A 23,337-nucleotide genomic window follows, 5' to 3' on the forward strand; every position below is an offset into this window, starting at 1 on the left:
AATTACATACTACTAGAAAATATTTTCTCTAGACTGCATAACTAGATGGAAACCTCTAAAAAGAAACAATGTTACTACATTGTACTTTTGAGGTTAAAAAACAAATACTGAGACTGTTTTGTTTCTTTTGTTTTTGAACAAAGGCACTAGAACACTTTGATCTAAATAAATGTTTTCCCCCATCAAAAAGTCCTCCAAAATAAGTCATTGTAGTAGTATTGTGATGAATCAAACACTTCAAAAACTCCTCCTAAGGAAGCATTTTCAAACAACAGGACATAGTTGTCAAACTTCTTTGAAATTGGTTATAAATCTTTATGCATTGAAGACAGTTTTAATACTAAGAAACAAGAAGTCTATTAAATTATATCTGAACCATATAGTTAGATATCAAGCTGAGTAATTAGATGGTATTGAGTTAAAAATAAGGCAAATCTATAAATTAAAGGAACTGAAATCCTTATGTAGACAAGATAAAATGTCTCCAGAATAAGAGTTTGTTTATTAATGCTTGCCCAGGCACAACCACTCAGGGGCAGCACCAGAGCCGAGCCGCTCCCAGAAGCCAGGCCTGTGTCCTCTGTGGCTGGTCACTCTCAGGGGCTGGTGGTCAATGTTCTCTCCCTCACGGTGAATTTAAAAAAACTGATATTTCCTGTGGATTCCATAAGAGCAAGTTCAAGAAGGGTGGGTTCAATACTGAATGTCTATTTTTTGCATTTACTTTTTTTTTAAGGATGTAAAAATACAAAATAAAATCCCTCCTGAAGTAGCAGTCCCATTTGTGGTCATCAGCCATTTCTAGTCATTCCTCACACCACCGTGGGGTGAGCTCCTGACTTCTGAGGAGTAAGGAAAGGTATCCTGCTCTATATTCCAGAATCCCACTCCTGTCTTACAGTTTTATGACAGTTTAATGCCTCTTGCCAATGTCTAAATGTGTCTTTCACTATGTCACATTTCTGAATTATGTTCAAGCTATCTCACCTTACCTCCCAGTCCAGTACCAGTTTTAGCATAATTGTACTAAATCTTTTTTTCAGATCAGAATAAAATATGGCAGCACCTTTGGAATTACTTTAAAACCAGAACACTTTTTTCAAGTGTAGATTCCATTATTTTGGTTTAGATTAGACAGCAATTGAAATACTGTCTATACATACTGAATGAAGAGATTATGAAATTAATTAAATTAGATGCCTATACTAAAGACAAATCACACAGTATCATCAAAAGGAGCTAAATAAACAGCTAAGAAAAGCAAGGAGCAGAAGAAGGATATAGAGAACCTGAAACAGTTGCAATATTTGCACTCAAAATAATTTTAACCTCAAATAATAGAAGAAAGGTGGTACTTAACAAAATCCTTTAACTGCCATTTGCAAGACTTTTTGTCCAGCCCACTGCATTAAGAGGTCCTTTTAGAGTCCAAGATCCCTTTGAGGCACATCATTGTTCAAACCTCATTCATAAGTTTATGGCTTCAGTTTTGGAAGTGACAGTAAAATGTTGATCCCTCTAGGCCTGAGAGAGTGTCACCACATGGCATGTATGAAAGGACTGACCAAGGAACTAACCAAAGCACTGTGGACAGGCATTCACTGCAACAATGCAGCAACATTTGTTGTGCATAAAAAGGAATCAGAAAGCCAAGACATGACTGAGAACTAAATAACCTCTTGCTGGAGGCAGCAGTAAAACAGAAACATTTCACCAAAAGAAACTGAAATACATTTGTGACGACAGAGTCTAAGATGGAAAGGGCAGTACTTTCAGGTCTCTCTGCAGACCTCAGAGCACTTTGCAGGCTTGATGAAGGTTCTGAAGACCCACAAGAGGTGGATAATCACAGCTCAATGACATCGAAAAATGAGATAAGAGAGGGTTGGCAGGTTAGTAGCAGTAAGATACCTCCAAGTTTCCATTTTTTTCACTTAGCCTTCAAAGTATATCTAACAGGCAGGCAATGTGAGTTCTACAAGGATGTGGGCCAGGATCTTTAACAAAACATTGAATCAGTAACTGCCAGAATCCTCAAAATTAATATGTGTATCACCATCTGAGCCATATATAGAAAATGATAATCAAAATGAATAAAATGGTTTGCCTGCCAAGCTGATGATACCCAGATATCCTCAAATGAGCAATACTACTGTATTAATTTTCTCCACCAGGCAATAATCCAGTCATGTCAGTATTTTAGAATCTTAGAATTCAAAACTTGTTGAATTCTAAGAATGTCTGAGATGAACTTAGCATGCAGCAACCCATAAATTCTGTGCAGAATTCTTAATCAAGTCATAGGGCTTTCTGTTTTGTTTTGAAATCAAGAGGAATTTGCTCATGGATTCATAAAGTCGTAGAGCTAAAATGAGTCCCTATTAATGAGGTATAGCTGGATCCTTTATAAAGGTTTCAAGAGACTATAGCCAATATTTCAAAATCAACAATACCTGTTTCCAAATAATGAATGGACCTTACAATTCTATTTTAGAATATACTGTTCAATTCAACATAATTCTACGTAAGAAAACAAAGGATAGTCACTCTAAACACTCCAGCCTCAATAGGAAGCTGTAGTACAACAGTGCCACTACCTTGCTTGACATAATATATCCATCTCCTTCAAAAGAAAGAGGTTTTCCATTAAAAGAATTGAGTCCTGCCACAAGAAAAGTCCAATTTCTTGTGAAACACAGGGGAGGAAGGGGATCAGTCATCTACCCCATGGGGTGAGAACTGTGGCAGAAATTCTTTAAAGCAAATCAAGTTGGAGCTACATCCCAGAGTCTACAAGAAAATGCTATTGTGGGAAACAGAGTTGTAGCTTCAATCTAATTACATATAAGGCAATAGAGTAAATATATATATATAGTAAGCAGAACAGAAAAAAATAGACGGATAAAACTTATAAGCTGAAATGCATTGTTTGAATAAATTATCTCACAGCAATTTTTTTTAAGCCAAGCTATACAAGTGACACCATACTTTGATGGCTCAGTAAACCCAGTTTACTCCCTTTAAATGTTCTAGTATTTAAAATAAATGCATACATATGCACATGTACTTGCATGTGGGCACACATGCACAAACATATACATTTTTCCTAGAAATATTGTTTCAATATTAAACCAAGTATTTCCTAACTACTTTTCCAGTTTCTAAAGTATCTGGAAAGTGTGGGCAGAGTTGTGTTTTTGAAAATGGCATATAAACACTGACCACAACAAAAGCAAAAGAGCATCTCCCTTACCTTCCAGAGGTCAGGTGATCCTTCCACTAGTTTGGCTTTCGTCTGACCATATTTGAGAGCCAACTGCAAACACTCAGTTCCAAAGTCCAAGTCATAGTCACTACACTGGTTGGTAAAGGGAAAAAAAAAAAAAAAGAATAAGAGGCTTAAACATTTTAATAAACTTTTTGCTTCATAATCAACTATAAATAGGAAAAAGGAAGGGCCTAGATAACTTACAAACTGTTTAATCAGTGACTGACTAAATTATAGAATAATTTTCCCTATGGGCTATGGCCTATAAACAAAACAAAAGAAACAATAAAGAGATGTTACAATAATTGTAAGACTTTGAGCTTAACAGTATCAAGTGACAACTAAATATAATACTTTATTACTTTTACTCATAAGCTACTTTTCCAAGCATGTTTATAAAATGCCTGAAGGTATGGCTGAGGATTACCTTCTCAGAACTCTTGATTGAACAAATATATGTGTCTATAAAACCCAAATCTCATATTTTATTTATATCAAGAAATTGTCAGGTCAAAGTAGTCATTCATTTAATATTTAAAATATCAATATATCATCTTAAAAGATATATATTGATCCTGAACATGGAAAATATTTGTCTTTCATTGTGAGAAAAAAAATTTAAAGTCCTCTCATAGATTTAGTAAAATATAAATAACATTTTTAAGCATTTTAGGTAGGACCATCAAAACAACCAAACAATAATATAAAATAATTCAGCTGAATAATACCAAGTACCTATCATGTCTAAGCCCTAAGTACCCAGCATATAAAGATAAATAAGACATAAACTGTGTCCTCAGTGACATCAAGTCTAAAAGGGGTGCCTGATCTGTAAAAAATAGTTTGCAAGAAGAATGTCCAGAGGTAGTCCAGTGGAGGGAACATTTCATCCTATGTGAAGCATGAAAGAAGGTATATCAAAGGAAATGACCTCTGATCTGTTTTAAAGACTTAATAAAATTGGGAGGTGGGAACTTTAAGGCAAAAAATGCCATGCAGTTACAGATGTTTGAGACAGAAGGTGGATACAGAAGAGGAAGTAAACAGTGGATTATTAGACTGAAGCCACAGTCAGAGGCCAGATCCTGAAGGTCCCTCTCTGTCTACAAACAGAACCAGATTCAGAGAAGAACCAGAGGCTGAACTATCAGACAGGAAATTTAAAATAACTCTGGTTACAAAGTAATTTAGGCAGAGAATAAAAAATATATTTACAGCCCCCCCCCACACACACACACACACACCAGGAGCTGGGGAAAGGTGCAGAAGTGTTGACTTACTCACCTGGACTGGTGTTGATGTTGTCACAAACATTAGGACTGGTGGTTTGATGTGCCGAGCCCTCTATCGTGGGACTTGCCCTTATGAAGCTCGTTACTCCAAAGGAGAGGCTAAACATGCATATAATTGTGCCTAAGAGTCTCCCCCTGAGTACTTCTTTGTTGCTCAGATGTGGCCCTCTCTCTCTCTCTAACTAAGCTACCTCAGCAGGTGAACTCACTGCCCTCCCCCCTACATGGGACCCAACTCCCAGGGGTATAAATCTCCCTGGCATTGCAGGATATGACTCCCGAGGATGAATCTAGACCTAGCATCGTGGGATTAAGAATATCTTCTTGACCAAAAGGGGGATGCAAAATGAGATGAAATACTTGCAGTGGCTGAGAGATTTCAAGTGGAGTTGAGAGGTCACTCTGGCGGACATTCTTATGCACTATATAGATAACACCTCTTAAGTTTTAATGTATTGGAATAGCTAGAAGTAAACACCTGAAACTACCAAACTCCAACCCAGTAGTCTGGACTCCTGAAGATGACTGTATAATAATGTAGATTACAAGGGGTGACAGTATGACTGTGAAGGCCTTGTGGATCACATTGCCTTTGTCTAGTGTGTTGATGGATGGGTAGAAAAGTGGGGACAAAAACTAAATGACAAATAGGGTGGGATGGGGGGATGGTTTGGGTGTTCTTTTTTTACTTTTATTTTTTATTCTTATTCTGATTCTTTCTGATGTAAGAAAACAGAGGTTTTCTGGATGCCAATGGCCTTTCTCCAGTGAAAGTACCCTATTGTTGATGCCTTACCTTGGACACTTTATGGCCTTAAGACTGTAACTTTGTAACCAAATAAACCCCCTTTATAAAAGCCATCCATTTCTGGTGTTGTGCAAAAAGGCAGCATTAGCAAACTGGAACACGTCTCTTTCACTATTTCACTAACTGCAGTTTTAAGCACATGGATCATTCTTTATATCCAAAATACTGACATCATAGTCACTGAATTCAAGCTCTATGTGCATAACCTCTAGCAGTTTCTTTGACTATTACTTTCACTTATACAATTAATTTTCATAATAAAATCAGGAAACTTGACTTCACTTCTATCTGTGACTCCTCTGAAATCCTTAATTTCAATAACGCATCACTGACCAGAATGGCCCTTTTACCTCACTGAGGCTCCCTGCCCTCTGAAACCTCCATTTTCTCTTGGTTAGAAAATTTCCACCAGGAGACTATGGTTGATGGCATGAAGGATTTTATTACTAGCACCCCAACTTCTCTGCCCCTTTTTTCATCCACTAGATCTCCTTTACAAATTCCAACCATGAATCAATCATATAATCTGCTTTCTCATTTTATTTTTTAGTTCATATTTTTATCAGTTAGACATGCATGTGATTTAAAAAGCCAAATACCCCTATAAGAATTGTTACGAGAAACAATTCACGTCAGCCTTCATCCCACTTCATTTTCACCAAAAGCAATCATTTTTACTTCTTTTGTCTGATGATTCCAGTATTTATCTTCATGTATAGCAGTTAACTTTTGTAGAATAATAAATAAGCACAAAAATCTCAGTGGCATGTAGCAATGAATTTTTATTTCTCACTCACACTGCTGCAGGATGGGAAATGACTGTGTCAACTGCAGGGCTGTGGGTTGCCAGTAGCAACACTGACTCACAGGTTACACCCCCTCTATCACCACCCGGTCCCCCAGGCTAGAGAAGCAGCAACCAACCAGGATATGCTTTCCTTACGGCAATACTAGAAGCACAAGAAGGCAAGCCCAATAGCACAAACACATTTTAACTCTCTGCCTATATCACATCTGCTAAAATCCCATTGTCCAAAGCAAGTTAGGTGGCCAAATCGAGAGTCAAGAACCAGGAAAATATACTCCACTCACCATGAGGCCATGGCAATGATGAAGAAGTATAATATTGCTTCAGAGGACCGAAGAATTGGGATCAATAATTTATCATACCACATCATAGCTCAAAATAACATGCCAGTGATCTGCCTCTTGATTGTTCTGATGTAGGCATTATCTAAAGATGAGAAATTAGGTCCTTTCTCCTCCCTACCTCACCACAACACATGCTAACACTTCCATTCCCCATCACTCCAATATCAAACTTTGGGTTAGATCAATACTACACTGACTATGTAAAGGCTACTCACAGCTGAGTCACATATCATTATGTTTCCTTTTCCTGTACAACTCTTTGATTTCCTTGGAATTAGAACTTGTCTTTTGTTTTATGTGTTTAGTTTTTCTACATACTTAGGACTTATTAAACATCAAGCAACTTGCTATTTGTCTAAATCTACTCTCAAGATTTTCAGACACATAATGCATTTCTCCAGTTTTTTATTCCTGAAATATGCACCTCTATAGTTCTCTGACCTCTTCCAGTATAGACTGGTTGTTTACTCTTCCAGACAAATAGCTATACCTAGGAACTCCATATATCAAAAACCTGGAGGTTCTCCCCATCTCTGTCAAGGTTCTCCTATCTCCTGGATCCCACTGCATCTTCTTTCTTAACTGACCCCTTCATTTTTGAGCAACAAATCCTACAGCAGCTTTCTGAGAAAGGGAATGTGCCAGTCTGGAAATATTATGTCCCCCAGAAAAAGCCATCTTCTTTAATGCTTTTAATTAATGGGGGCAAATTAATCTTTTTGATTAGGGTGTGACCTTCTTGATTGAATGTTTCCATGAGGATTTGACCCCGCCCATTCAGGGTAGGTCTTGATTAGTTCACTGGACTACTTAAGAGAGCTCTAGGCCCAGATGCTTGCTGATGCTTCAGATGCTAGACCAGAGTTTGCTCTGGAGAAGCTAAGAGAGGACAAAACGCCCCAAGAGCAGCTGAGAGAGATTTTTAGAGAGACGCTTGGGAGCTGACACTTAGAGATGCTTGAAGACATTTGAAGATGCTAGTCCAGAGACATTTTGAAGAAAGTCATTTTGAAACCAGAATCCTGGAGCAAAGGATCAGCAGATGCCAGCTAACAGGTTTTCCAGACGTCATCGGCCATTCTTCAGTGAAGTTAACCTCTTGTTGATGCCTTAATTTGGATATTTCCATGGCATTCAGACAGTAAATTTGTAACCTAATAAGTTCCCTTTATAAAATTTCTGGTATTTTGTATAACGGCAGCTCTAGCAAACCGGAACAGGGAATATAGGAAGTAAAAAATTTTGAACTTCTGTGTCACATAATTTCTTTCATACTTCCTCCCCTCTATTTTAACTCTTCTCTCTTTTTAAAGATTTTGTTATTTGAGTACTGGCTCTTTGATTGGTCTTCTAATTTCCTCTTCTTTCCTGCATTCTATTTTCTTGTCATTTGGGGAAGATTTCCTCAAATTTATTTTTTAACCCAAGATTATTTTTGTTCTCTCAATGTTCCCTTTATTTTTGTTTTTTTGTTTTGTTTTGTTTTGTTTTGTTTTGTTTCATTTTTACTGAGATTGTTCAGATACCATACAATTATCCAAAGATCCAAAGTGTACAATCACTTGCCCCTGTGTACCTTCATGCAGCTGTGCATCCATCACACTTAATTTTTGTTCAATTTTTAGAAACTTTTCATTATTCCAGACAAGAAATAAAGTGAAAGATGAAAAAAAAAAAAAGAAAAGAAAAGGAAACTCTAATCCTCCCCTATCCCTAACCAGCCCCCCTCAATTGTTGACTCATAGTATTGATATAGTACATTTGTTACTGTTTATGAAAAACTGTTGAAATACTACTAACTGTAGTATATAGTTTGTAATAGGTATATAGTTCTTCCCTATATGCCCCTCTATTATTAACTTCTAATTGTATTGTCATACATTTGTTCTGGGTCATGGAAGTGATTTCTAGTATTTGTACAGTTGATCATGGACATTGCCCACCATAGGATTCAGTTGTATACATTCCCATCTTTTGACCTCCAACTTTCCTTCTGGTAACATATATGACTCTGAGCTCCCCCTTTCCAGCTCATTCACACACCATTCGGCGCTGTTAGTTATTCTCACATCTTGCTACCAACACCCCTGTTCATTTCCAAACATTTAAGTTCATCCTAATTGAACACTCTGCTCATACTAAGCAACCACTCCCCATTCTTAAGCCTCGTCATATATCTTGGTACCTTATATTTCATGTCTATGAGTTTACATATTATAATTAGTTCCTATCAGTGAGACCCTGCAATAATTGTCCTAATGTGTCTGGCTTATTTCACTCAGTATATTGCCCTTGAGGTTTTGTCATCAACCCATTTTTTTTTAATATGGTTTTGTTCACTCACCATACATTCCATCCCAAGTAAATAATCGATGGTTTTCTGCATGGTCATACATTATGTGTTCACCACCTTCACCATTATCTATATAAGAGCATCTACATTTCTTCCACAAGGCAGGAGGGAGAGTCAAAGAAGGTAGAGAGGCAAAAGAAAGAGGAAAAAAAAAGACAGCTTGGAAGCAGCAAAGGAAAAATAACCTTAAATCAAAGTAGAATAAAGAATCAGACAATACCACCAATGTCAAGTGTCTAACATGCCTCCCCTATCCCCCACTCTCATCTGCATTCACCTTGGTATATCACCTTTGTTACATTAAAGGAAGCATAATACAATGATTCTATTAGTTACAGTCTCTAGTTTATGCTGATTGCATCCCTCCCCCAGTGCCTCTCCATTTTTAACACCCTGCAAGGCTGACATTTGCTTGTTCTCCCTTGTAAAAGAACATATTTGTACATCTTATCACAATTGTTGAATACTCTAGATTTCACCAATTTACACAGTCCTAGTCGTTATCTTTCCTCCTTTCTTGTGGTGTCTCACATGCTCCCAACCTTCCTCTCTCAACCGTATTCATAGTTACCTTTGTTCAGTGTACTTACATTGTTGTGCTACCATCTCCCAAAATTGTGTTCTAAACCACACACTCCTGTCTTCTATCACCGTGTAGTGCTCCCTTTAGTATCTCCTGTAGGACAGGTGTCTTGTTCACAAAGTCTCTCATTGTCCGTTTGTCAGAAAATATTTTGAGCTCTCCCTCATATTCGAAGGACAGCTTTGCTGGATACAGGATTCTTGGTTGGCGGTTTTTCTCTTTCAGTATCTTAAATATATCACACCACTTCCTTCTTGCCTCCATGGTTTCTGCTGAGAGATCCACACATAGTCTTCTTAAGCTTCCTTTGTATGTGATGGATCGCTTTTCTCTTGCTGCTTTCAGGATTCTCTCTTTGTCTTTGACATTTGATAATCTGATTATTAAGTGTCTTGGCGTAGGTCTATTCATATCTCTTCTGTTTGGAGTACGCTGTGCTTCTTGGATCCGTAACTTTATGTCTTTCATAAGAGATGGGAAATTTTCATTAATTATTTCCTCTATTATTGCTTCTGCCCCCTTTCCCTTCTCTTCTCCTTCTGGGACACCAATGATACGTACATTAATGTACTCTGTTTCATCCTTGAGTTTCCGGAGACGTTGCTCATATTTTTTCATTCTTTTCTCCATCTGCTCCTTTGCGTGTAGGCTTTCAGGTGTTTTGTTCTCCAGTTCCTGAGTATTTTTTCTGCCTCTTGAGATCTGCTGTTGTATGTTTCCATTGTGTCTTTCATCTCTTGTGTTGTGCCTTTCATTTCCATAGATTCTACTAGTTGTTTTTTTGAACTTTTGATTTCTGCCGTATACATGTCCAGTGCTTCCTTTACAGCCTCTATCTCTTTTGCAATATCTTCTCTAAACTTTTTGATTTGATTTGGCACTAGTTGTTTAAATTCCTGTATCTCAGTTGAAGGGTACATTTGTTCCTCTGACTGGGCCATAACTTTGTTTTTCTTAGTGTAGGTTGTAATTTTCTGTTGTCTAGGCATGGTTTCCTTGGTTATCCAAATCAGGTTTTCCCAGACCAGAACAGGCTCAGGTCCCAGAGGGAAGAAATATTCAGTATCTGGTTTTCCTGCGGGTGTGTCTTAGAAAATTGCTCCACCCTTTGATGCCTCAGGTCACTATGCTTTTCTGCCCAGCAGGTGACGCCTGTTAGCCTATAATTCTTGACTGGTGTGAGGAGGTATGGCCGTGTTCCCCCAGGCTCTGGGGTCTGGTTCTGAATGGAAAGGGCCCCACCCCTTTCCTCCTAGAGAAGACAGACCCCCCAGGTGGAGGTCATTAGCATTTCAATGGTCTCTCTCTCTCTGCTGGTGCTGTCTCCACCCTTCCCCGAGTCACAGCCCTGGAAACTGAAAATGACTGGGGCTTTCTCCACTGAGCCAAAAAAGAAACAGATAGTCCCCTTCAGACCCAGTCCAAGGCGACCCTCCAGCTCTCCCAGGTCAGTCATCACCCAAAGCCTCTGTCTGTTTTTTGGGGATGCATACCTGTAGTGAGCAGTTCACTCTCGCTACTTAAAACCCCAGTTGGAGCTCAGCTGAGCTATATTTGCTTGCTGGGAGAGAGCTTCTCTCTGGCACCACGAGGCTTTGCAGCTTGGGCTATGGGGGAGGGGTCCCACGACTTGGTGCCACAGGTTTTACTTACAGATTTTATGCTGTGTTCTCGGGCATTCCTCCCAATTCAGGTTGGTGTATGATGAGTGGATGGTCTCATTTGTCCCCCTGCAGTTATTCTGGATTATTTACTAGTTGTTTCTGGTTTTTTTGTAGTTGTTCCAGGGGGACTACTTAGCTTCCACTCTTCTCTATGCCGCCATCTTGCCCCTCCCCTCCCTTTATTTTTAGCATCCCTGTTCTTGTTTCAAGTGTGCAATATCTTTTATCTCTGTGATGATGATAACTTTTTAAACTTTTGCCTTTCCCTATATAATCTCTGCTTCCTCCACATTGCTCATTTCTCTATGTTTTGGTCTCCATCTTCCATGTTAAATGCATTCCTCAAATGGCATGGTAATTGTTCACTGGAGAATCTCTGAGGTTAGTATTTTTACTTCATTCTTCTTGGAATGGACAAATACCCCAAACAAAACTCTTGCGATCTCTGGCCTGGAGGGAAAGCCAAGCTGACAGGAGTTTGGCAAATGCGTAGGAGAAGCCATGGGCTTCCCCAGTCAGCAGTCAGTATGCGTAAGGTCTGATGTACCTGTTTTAAGCAAGGCTCTTCAGCCCCTCAACTGCACCTGATGTTCTCCCAGGACACAGAGGGAGCTTCATAACCCCACCCCCCATTTCTGCGTCTCAGGGGGTGGGAGAGGCCTGTGGTAATAGAGTAGAGATTTAGAGATCAGACTGCTTCTTAAACAGCTTTCAACTAACCTTCATTATTTTGTCTCCTTTACCAGTTCCATAGGTACATGTCCTGAACATTTCTGAGACTTCTACAATGTAGGAAAATTTTAATTCTTAGTTTTCCCCATTACCTGCTGGGAATTCAACTTCCTCATATCTACTAAGTCAGTTACTACTCATTCACCTGCTTTATTGTTTCCTATTTTATTTGTTGCTGTTGTTTTTTGTTTTTTGTTTTTGCTATGGTCAACAAAAACTCTCTTATTGTTCTTGTGGATTTATCTTGTTTTTAATTGCTTTCTAGCAGCTTTAATGAAGACTGACTAGTGTGCAAAATTAGATAAATTTTCAGTCTCCTATCTTTACTCATAAAAAGAAGTATTTATATTCTAATTTGATAAATTTTTAAACTCTAAATTACCTACCATAAAGTTGGTATTATTTTATATTCCCATAAACAATATACGAGAATGTGGCAGGGTTGTTAATATGAGGTAAATTAATATATTTTGTGCAAGTGATTATTTTTCTAGGAAGGGATTCCACAGCTTTCAGAGGTTTTATACCAGAGAAACATTAGGAACCACTGTTTTATAGTAATCATGAATGGTCTATGGCTACAAATAATCTGATTACACATCCTTCCAGCCTTAACATCATTCACAGTATTCTTTCTGCAAGGTAACCTGGGAACTTTGCCCAACAAAGAACAATATGTACATTAGAGTAAAACTAAATCAAAGGCATGCATGCACAGGTTTCCCACTGTGCAATTATAGATTCATACTCAGAATGTTTCAAGTAGAAACAAAACAGGCTATCCTACAATTAGGTAAACAATGAACACCTGCATTCAATTTATCATCCAGAAATCAAACTTAAAGCATTTTGCATACATTTACATTGTTTGAATTATGCAATGTATTGTAAAATTGCATGAAAGACAGTTATCCAAACAGCTTTTTTCTTAATATATTTTAGATCATTTGAAGAGGAAATAAAAAACCCCAGACTAAGTCCACATGCAGCTGATAATACAGATATAACCCTCACTTTTCAGGAAACAAAGCACAAATGATCTGGCTAAGGACAAGAATTATTTGGGTACAAACCTTCACATGAGTTTAAATGGAATCAGATTCACAAGAGGCTTTTACATATCTATCAGTGGAAACAAAAATATGTTTGTTCAAATTTTTGCAAGCCCAATCCAAAATAGATTATGAACTCAGAGACAAACACCAAGTATGTCTGTTGATTAAACACTACCTAAAAAAAATATTTATTTTTCTGCATTCAAACAATTTGAGAAAAGTAACATGGAAAATTAATTTCACCAGTAATTCTAAAAACACATTTTTAGCCATTTCTGTTGGCCTTCACTATCAAATACTGTCAAGCACTATTAAAAATTAAGAAGTTCACTGGAATGTTTTACCTCCTGCTTACTTATTCCTTAATAGTAAGTAAGGCTTAGTATCTTTTGCCTTCTCTCCAGTTTTCATATTTCACATATTCTCAAATTTTTCTTGAACATCTTTCACTTTGCAATCTGGTTCCCCAGCATCAACTCTTTACTAAAACATTATCTATGAAGTTCTGTGTCTTCTCGGCTTAATAAACATCTCTTCCTTGTTGTTCCAGTTTGTTAATGCTGCCATTATGCAAAATACCAGAAATGGACTGACTTTTATAAAGGAGATTTACTGGGTTACAAATTTACAGTTCTAAGGCCATAGAAGTTTCCAAACTAAGGCATCAACAAGAGGATACCTTCACTGAAGAAAGGCTGATTGCATCTGGAACACCTCTGTCAGCTGGGAAGGCACGTGGCTGGCATCTGCTGGTCATTTGCTCCTGGGTTGTGTTTCAAAATGGCTTTCTTCAAAATGTCTCTGGAATTCTGTCTCTCTTAGCTTCTCTCTCTCAGCCTCTGTGCATCCTTGCTTGTTCTCCCAGGGCGTTTCTCTCTAAATGTCTAGGAGTCCTCTCTTAGCTTCTCTGGGCTTCATCTCTTAGCTTAGCATCTCCAAATGTCCTTCTGTCTGCATCTCTGCATCTAAGATGCCAGCAGATGCCAGCCATGTGTGTTCCCAGCTGACAGAGGCTTGTTCTCCTTGTCCATGGTAGAATCCAAAAAGTATGCAGAAACTGAGCAGAAAAGTCACTGACCTCTCTTGGGCCATGTGTTTACTTTCTTTACAGTTGATGAAAACAAATGAAATCATCTCAGCTGTTTGTTGCCCACCACCAACACCTTGCACTGGTGTGCAACATTCATTACAATTGATGATAGCATGTTTTTTAATTGTACTATTAATTAAAGTCCATGGTTTAACTTAGGCTCACTGTGTAGGGGAATTCCATGGATTTTTTTAAATTTTTATTTTTACCATATGTATAAACTAAGATTTCCCCTTTTAATCATATTTAGATATATATCTCAGTGTTGAACTACCACAAGACATTTTTAAGGCCAAAAAAAAAAAGGCATGAGCAGACTCTTTACCAAAGAAGATACATGGATTGCAAATAAGCACACATATGGATTGTAAATAAGCACACAAAAGATGCTCAACATCATTAGCATTAATAAAAAAATCCATGAGACGCAACCTTAGACCTATTAGAATGGCCTTTTAAAAAACTGACAATACCAAGTGTTGGTGAGGATGTGGAGCTACTGGAATTCTCATACATTTCTGGTGATGATGCAAAATGGAAAACACTTTGGGAGTTCCTTATAAAGCTAAACATACACTCATCCATAAAATCCAGTAATACCACTCATATATTTAGCCCAAAGAAATGAAAACCTGTGTTTATGTATAATTGCCAAAAACCAGAAACAGTCCAAATGTCCATGAACTGGTGAATGGAAAAACTGTGGTGAATCCACATAATGAAATACTACTCAGAAATAAAATGAAACTAAGGACTAATACTTGCAACATGGATGAATCTCAAAATCGTTGTGCTTTGGCATAAAAAGCCAGACACAAAAGACTATATGTATATGATTCCAGTTATATGATATTCTAGACAAGGGAAAGTATAAGGATAGAAAACAGATCAATGGTTGCCAGAGGCTGGAGGTGGAGGAAGGGAACTGAGTGCAAAGGGGCACAAGGGAAGTTTGGGGGGTAAGGGAAATATTCTTTATATTGATTGTGGTGTGGCAGCAGTTATATACTGTATACATTTGTCAACACTCTTTGAACACTAAAAAGGGTGAATTTTACTACATGTAACATATCTCAGGAAATCTGACTATAAAATATAAAATAAAATAAAAGCATCATTTATAATGGCAACAAAAAAGAACAAATTACCTGAGTGTAAGACATTTAGAAAGAAATCTATAAATTATTATTAAAAGATATTAATGAAAACATAAATAATGAGAGAGATATCATAATCATTGAGATATAAATTCAATATCATAACATGCCAGTTCTTCCCAAATTGACCTACAGATCAATTGCAAATCAAATAAAACTCCAGCATGCTTTTCATGAAACCTGATTAACTGGTCCTAAAATTTAAATAAAGAATAAGGACAGAAAATTCAGTATTACTCTCAAAGAAAAAAAATCAAGCAAGAGAAAGTATCTTATTAAATAACATTAAATATTGAATATTTTATTCCATGAAATTGAATATCAGAAAAAATGATGCCTTTATGAATGCCTGATGAATTACATAGCTGTAAATACAGGTAAATGGGAAATGGGGGAACTATCCTATGAATGGTGCTGGTCAAATTGGCTACTACTATGAAAATAAAAGAAGGGATCTATATCTCAAACCATACATGAAAACATTATAGAAACCATGTAAGAGAATGTTTTTCTGATTTCAGAGTAGGGAAGAATTTCTTAAACAGGAAAAAACCAATAAACTATATTTAAATTAAGATATTTTGGTCATCAAAAATACTCTAGAAAACAAGTTTTTAAAAGTCACAAACTTAAAGAAAGTATCTGCACTACCTACAACCAGTAAATAATTTACATTTAGAATATATAAGGAGCTCTCAGAATAAAAAAGGAATAAATCAATATAAAAGTGGGTGAAGACATGAAAAGACATTTGCCATGTTATACCATTTCACTTACACCAGATTGGGAAAGGTTAGCAAGTCTGACCATATCAAGCATTGAGTGTGTGAAAAAACGGAGCTGTCACATACATGACTGAGAGTATAAGACAACGCCAGCACTTTTGGCTTCCCTTGTAAATTTAGACATGCACTTACTGTTTTACACAACAATTTCTCTCCTAGGTATCTATCTCCTAGGTATATATTTCATATAGGTACCAGGAAACATGCTGAAGACTCTTGCAGTAGATGGAATTATTGTCCCCAATTCCATACTCCTCCTTGTGTCTATGACCCTTGCAGCTCTTTCCACAAAAAGGAATGGAATACATTTCCCTGCCCTTTGACTTTGGGTTTGGCTTATGACTTGCCTGACCAACATAATGAAGAGGACTAGCAATATGCCAGTTCCAAATTTAGAATTTAAGGGTCCTCCCACATTTCCACTTACTCTCTTATACCTCTGATATTCTCCATGAAAAGATATCCTGACTGGAAAGATATGCGGAGCAGAGCCTCCCCAGCCAACCTACATATCTGTAGGGAGAAACAAAGCTATCCAGATCCATGAGAAAACATGACTGTGGCCTCAAGTCACTGAGTTTGAATGGTCTGTTACATAGCATTTTTCGAGCAATAATAAACAGGTATGGACACTTGTGCCTAGAAATCCTTTCTACAAGATAATGACCTGTGGTGGTTTGAAACTATATGTACCCTAGAAAAGCATGTTCTTAAAAGTTAACCCATTTCTGTGACAGTGGCCCCATTTTAAGTATGCTCTTAACCTTCAGTTAAGGTGTTCAGTGTGGGTCTTAATCCTCTATCTGGAGTGTTTTATAAACAGGATGACTATAGAGAGAAAGAGGAGCCACAGAAGCAAGAAGGTGAACACAAGGAAACCATGAAGAGAAGGGAGAGAACAGCAGAAGCCACCATGTGTCCAGGATTGCCAGCAGCCAATCGTCAGGAAGAACGCATTGTCTTGATGATACCTTAATTTGGACATTTTCACGGCTTCAAAACTGTATGTTTGTAAGCTAACAAATCCTCACTGTTAAAGCAAATGCCTTTCATGGTATCTGCTTTCATCGGCCTAGCAAACTAAAACATGCCCCTTCCAGAAATATTCAAAATATCTGATATTAACTTTGGAACATGGCATCAGAAGGCAAAGAAACTGGAAAAAAAGAAAGGAAAAAAAAAAAAAAAACTCTTTGTTTAGTGGCACAAAATTGGAAGGACCTGCAGTAACTTGGAAGATAGAAAATTTACCTAACCAATTTATGAACTTGGACGAAATGGTTTCCAGAAAGAATGGCATCTTTAAATGATTACGTTAAAGTAGTGCACAAATGAGAAGAGTTCAGAAAAGAACTGGGTAGTTTGTAAGTACAAATTAGAAAAAATACAGAGGGCCCAGAACTTGACAGGTTGGAAAATAAAACTCTAATCACCCATCACCCAAGAAAAAACATTCTTAAACTAAGAAGAAAAAAAGAGAGGGGATAGATGAAATCCAAGGACTTGTCAGAGAAACAGCCTCAAGGTAAAGAACAAAGCAAGGGTACTGCAGTAATTCTCTTATGTTTAAAAACTGTGAGCAAAATAAGGTAATGACTAATAGAATCTGAACAAAAGGGCCTATGGAAAACTTAACTGCATAGCACCGGAGCAGCCTGATACACCAGAACTTGAAAATAAATCAAAGAGAGTAAGGAATGCATCACAGAAATGTGGGTGTGGCTTCTGGCACTTGGATTAGACAGGAATCAAATACATAGAAAACCTAAAGTTTTTGAAAGAGCTCTACTGGAAAAAAAGTTCTTCCAACCTGGAATTACAGGGATTGAGAGGTCTGAGGCGGAAACAGATCTCTCTGGTCCCTCATCTTTCTTCAGACAGGGAGTATTCTAAAAATTGACTCATTGGTACATTTTGAAATTTTCTTTTCAGAAATGGCCAAGGATGATGCAACAGAAAGGACACCCCAAAGAGAAGAGCCAAGAGCACAACAGACTGGGAAGCCAATCCCATGGAGAATTAATTAAGGAACAATTGCTACCCTCAGGATAAGGGAGCCTGAGATATTTGCCCAGCAAGATTTCAAAATTTCTATGGACTATTGACTGGTATTTGCCCTCCATTCTTTCCTTTTCAAAGGGGAGTGTTTACTGTGGTTATTCCATCCTAGTTTAACAATTATACATTGAGTGTTTAGAGAACAGAAAACTTGATTTTAAATTCACAATTCTCTAGATAAAGAGGTACTATTTTAATACCTGATACAGATCATGACACCTTTGACCTTGAACACATACATGATGGGATGAAGAGAACTGGGGAGGGGGAGTGGTCCTGGGATGGGTGTGAGCATATTTAAATTTGAAAGTGATGTGAATAATTGTGGCTAAGCTGGGCTCCAACTTTTCCTCATATCCACTCCCTATGTCATGTAACTTTACAGTTCCTCACACTAAGGAATGAAACATATGTCCCCACCCCTTGATTTTAAATTTGGCCAAGTGATTTGCTTTGGCCAATAGAATGAGGCAGAAACAACAAAGTACCAGGTTCCCAATCCAGATCTTTAGAGACCTTTTATGTTTTCACCTCTTGTACCTCTGTAAACTCCCTGAGAAGAACATCCTGATTGTCTGCTGGTAAACGGAGGATGAAAAATACATGGAACATAGCTGCCAGCCTATATACAGACCCAGGCCTGTAGTGCAAAGCAGAGATGCCTAGTCAAATACATCCTAGATCAACTGAGCCACAAATCATGAGCTTAAATTGATCACCATTACATTACTGTTTTTGAATGATTTGATACAAAATTTGTGTATCAACAGAGAACTTAGATAATCGTTGGAAGAATTATAGATATCAGCCAAAAAACAGGAAAGAATGCAATGAATAAATAATCTATAATATATTAATGTGATTAATTGAAAAGTAATGTACTACAAATATATGCAATAATGTAAGTGAATCTCAAAAACATTGTGCAAAAATGTAAGTCACAGAAGAATATTTCCAATATGATTTCCATAAAAACATTCAAAAGCAAGCAAATCTAAATAATATTTTAGGAACATCTACATATCTGACAAAACTATTGAGAATAGCAAGAAAATTATTACCACAAAATTTAAGACAATAATAAGAAGTAAGAGATACAATCAGGAACAGGAATGCAAACAGGAAGGGGAAAACAAAGGACTTGAAATAAGGTACTACTGCTAAAGTACCACCTCATGAATTGGATGATGAGCATGTAAAATTGAACATATTATTCATATTTAAATCAATCAAATGTATAAAATCATACATGATAAAGAATGTTATATCACATACACATACACAAACATGCACACAAAATCATCCCAGGTAGTGAATAATCTAAGGCTTATATGCTCTTGCTGGGATGAATTCTATTGCACAGGTAATTCCAGACCAGTGAGGAACTATTCAGCATGAATAAATAATGATCATCTGGGGACACTTGGAGTTTAGCCAAAAATACCCAGATTGAAGCATTTCTTCTTTAATAGGTAATATCCTTGTGGTAGATTAAATTATGTACCACAGAAGAAAAAAAAAAAAAAGGTATGTAACCCTAATCCATTCCTGTGTGCGTGAACCCAATCGTAAGTGGCACCTTTTGAAGATGTTATTTTTAATTAAGGTATAGCCAACTGAATCAGGATGGATGTTAATCCTAATACTGGGAGCCTTATAGGAAAGGCCATAGGGAAAAAGCCTCAGGGAGGAAACAAGAATCTGGAAGTGAATGGAACCCAAAAGGGAAAGGAGAAGACATTGTGATTTGACAAGAAAGCCAAGAAACCCCAAGGACTGCCAGCCAGCCAAAATGCTACCAACTCTGGGAGGAAGCAAGCCTTCAAGCCTCCAAAACTGCGAGACAAATTCCTATTGTTTAAGCGAAGCCATTGTGTGGTATTTGTATAGGAGCCTGGAAACAGACAATCCTATTCTGAGAAATTTGAGATTATTTCACTTGTTTCCATCAACTGTAAAACAAGTAAACACACAACCCAAGAGAGGTCGGTGACTTTTCTGCTCCTTTTCTGCATACTTTATGGATTCTGCCATTTGCAAATGACAACTCCTCTGTGCCATTAACAGACAACTTTGGGCATCAGCCTTCACTCCACTTAGACCCCAGCAACAAGAACCTTGTTTTCAAAGCACTATCCTGGCCCTTGCCACCTTGAGGGCAGCTGCCCTCTAGCACAGATAAAGGCAAATAAATCTTGCCTCACTGTTAATAAGACCTGGAACACAAGTACACGCTTCTATACCCAATCACTAAACCTCATTATCCAATGTATAAATGATATAACAGCATAATTATAAAAAACACTGAAAATTTGATCTCATCTCTCTCAATATTTATCCCAATCAAATGTGCCTGAAAAAACTTCCAGTTTTCAATTTCTGTCTGAATTTATCTGCCTTTGCCCCCAGGATTAGGACATCATCAAATAAGATATTATACTTGAAATATTAAAAAGTTGAGTATTCTACAGATACTGGAGGCTTTCCCTGAGTTTATCCTTTCTTAAAAAGGAAATGCCCAGCTCACAGTCTTTGCTTAGGAAGCACCTACCTTGTTTTATTTTCTGTCATTTCCCCACCCCAACTCCAAAGACTGCTGACTGGGCAGTGAATGGGGAACTAACTCCTAGATAGCCAATCCATCACATGGACAATGGCTTATAATCTGAGTGAACTGGCTAAGAAAAAAAAAAAACAGATTCCAGGTTCCATCTGCAAAGAATTTTAACTAGAACTAATTGAAATAATTTTCCAGAAGGGAAGTCAAACCATAAAGGCCATGCACTCCCTGAGAGATGGAGGGTTATGCCAAACTAAAGATGAAGTTACAGGGAGAGAGAAATCATAGATTAAGCAGGTACGTAGAGAAAAAAATAACGGATTTATCATAAAGAAAGCAGCAAAAACCTTAGAAATAACTCAGGCCTTGACAACTTGGCAGTTATCAACGAAGTACATTTATCCAGTAGCCTAGAAGTTCTTTCCTTCAAAAATTTGAAAATGTTTCTTCCTTCTAACCACAAGAGCTAGAGAGAGAAGTTTCATGGACATTAGAAAGTTCCAGGAACAGTAAGAATTATCAATAGAGGCAATTACCCCAAAATTCTCCTGAAAGAGCGATGACTAGATAACTGTAATAGCATTGCTGAAGATCACTTGAAAATGTGCCAAATTATCCACAAACCTTTCTAACACCAAATGACAGAAGTATCAGACTAAATAAATTCTACAGCAATGTTACCTAGGTACCCCATTCACAGTGCATTTAAAATCCCCAGAGTCTCACTCATCATCAGGCATGAACACTGATGAAATCTACTACTATGCATAACGGTATGAAGATACCTCATATTACCAGACATTCAAAGGATTCCATTTTTAACTTTAAACCTGTACAATGAAATCTACCTACTGTATACAACCAACATCAATAAGAATGGTATTTATTCATTTTAAAATGATATTTTGGTAATGGATAGTGGACTTGGCAACCAAATAGGATAAACTGATGGTCTATCCAAAAACTGTTAAAAGCTTAGCCTTTACTTTATGCTCAAGAATCATGGTCTCATAATAATCTTTCATAATAAAGATTAGAATCTGTTTTTAAAGAGTAGAATATGTGGTAAGAAAAACTTGAAGAAAAATTAAAAGCTCAGTGACAGCACTAAAGATAAAATCTAGGACTCTTACCTACCCCCAGCTTTAAGTCTTCTATAATAATCTATTCCCTCCTTGATTAATAATTATTATTTCCTGAGTGTTGACATTTATTCCCTGCTATTCAATTTAAGCAAAAGTATACACTCACTCCCAAAGGATTAGCATGATATTAAACAAACGGATATCTAACAGACACAGACCTAGAATAAGTATAAAAAACAGGAAAAGAAAAAAAAAAACAGCTCAGTGATTAGTTTTCATTGCAAAAATATCAAGATTGGGAAATTTATATGTATATTAAAGAAAGAAATCCCTCTTAAACTGTATATGTCATAGGATCAAAATTGATCTTTATCCTACAAAGCCAGTCACTAAGATACTGTTCCTGTAGGGAGTTTTCACATAAGCAGAACATTTACTAGCCATCAAGTCCACTGTGAGCTAAAATTAACTTAATTTGTAAGCAATGGGACCCCAAAGAAGCTAAAGCAATATTTCTGGGGGAAAAAGTGATTAATCAATGTTAAATGCATTTTAATAAGTTCTGTGTATGTTATGTTTTATGATTCAAAATGGAGAGAGAAAGAGATTTCAGTAGATACCTGCTAGTTCTTGCCGAATCTTGTAGAGCTTGCTAAATTATGTGATTTTTTTTCCCCAGACAATAAAATGCTTTTGAAAAATCTAAGGATGATTACACTAGAGACTAAAAGCTATCTCTTGCCCATTCAAATCTATAGCAAAAAGGCATGACAAACTTTCTCCCTCAAGTAATATCAAATTGAAACAATTTGGGATCAATTGTGTTTAGTCCCTAAAAACTCCCAAGTCACAGAAATACTACTGCAATTGGCACCAGCAAGAACCATTTCTGGCTATCTTGCTGCAAATGTAAAAGAAAAAAAAAATAAAGAGTTTGAAACCTGAGGTCTAAGCATCTTATACTGGAGTGGAAATCAGTGTCTGAGGTTAACACATTCCAGGTCATATTTGTCACATTTTAATTTTGTCCCATTTTTTCCTAGAAGAGGTGCAACATATCATAGCATCCTTTCTGTCACATTACTCAACACTTCTTTCACTTTTTCCTTTCCCAGGAATGAGGAATTGTCCAACTCATTCCGGGTCAAATTCTAATTACTTTCAAGTAGATCTCAACCCTGGGGAAAGTGAGCAAAGGTGGCTGAGACTCAAGGATATGTATTAGGTAACCAATACCCTTAACACCTTTGTTCCAAGTACATTATGTATAAACTGGAAAATGTTAATTACAAGGGCACAGCCATAGGAGAGATCCATATGCCCTTCCCCAAGGGTAAAATACTCTTTTATTCATACATTTAATTCATTTAAAATAGTTCCTAAATTAAACATGGTTTTTACTTTTAAAAGTGCACTTATTAAGGAAACTTCTTATATAGTAATGTATATACTGAAGGGGGGCCTCATCAGTACAGTAAGCAAGGAGCAACACATACTCTCTGTTGCTCTGCACAGAAGTGGAAACTCACCATATCTGAACCAGCTACGCCCCATATCATCTACTTGCTAGAAAATGCTAGACCATATTCCCCACCACATATTATCTTTGCGTAAGGCTAAGATAAACTTTGCATAATTTTATTATGTTTCCCTCTTAGCTCTCCAAGAAGTTCAGATTAGATGAGAATGCCTGTT

General features: G+C 37.1%; 1 protein-coding gene across 9 annotated transcripts in view; it reads right to left on the reverse strand.

Moving 5' to 3' along the window:
- CRPPA (CDP-L-ribitol pyrophosphorylase A) overlaps positions 1–23,337 on the reverse strand; it is a 359,365-nt gene that overhangs the window by 264,443 nt on the left and 71,585 nt on the right. For all 9 annotated transcript variants that reach the window (XR_005217022.1, XM_037836829.1, XM_037836827.1 and 6 more), the window contains one exon: positions 3,254–3,358. Coding sequence is in view for 8 of the 9 variants with exons in the window: in XM_037836829.1 (XP_037692757.1) it covers positions 3,254–3,358 (105 nt within the window). In the remaining variant the exon portion in view is untranslated. The remainder of the gene's footprint in view (positions 1–3,253; positions 3,359–23,337) is intronic.

Source organism: Choloepus didactylus, chromosome 5 (genome assembly GCF_015220235.1).
Source record: "Choloepus didactylus isolate mChoDid1 chromosome 5, mChoDid1.pri, whole genome shotgun sequence".
NCBI lineage: Eukaryota > Metazoa > Chordata > Mammalia > Pilosa > Megalonychidae > Choloepus > Choloepus didactylus.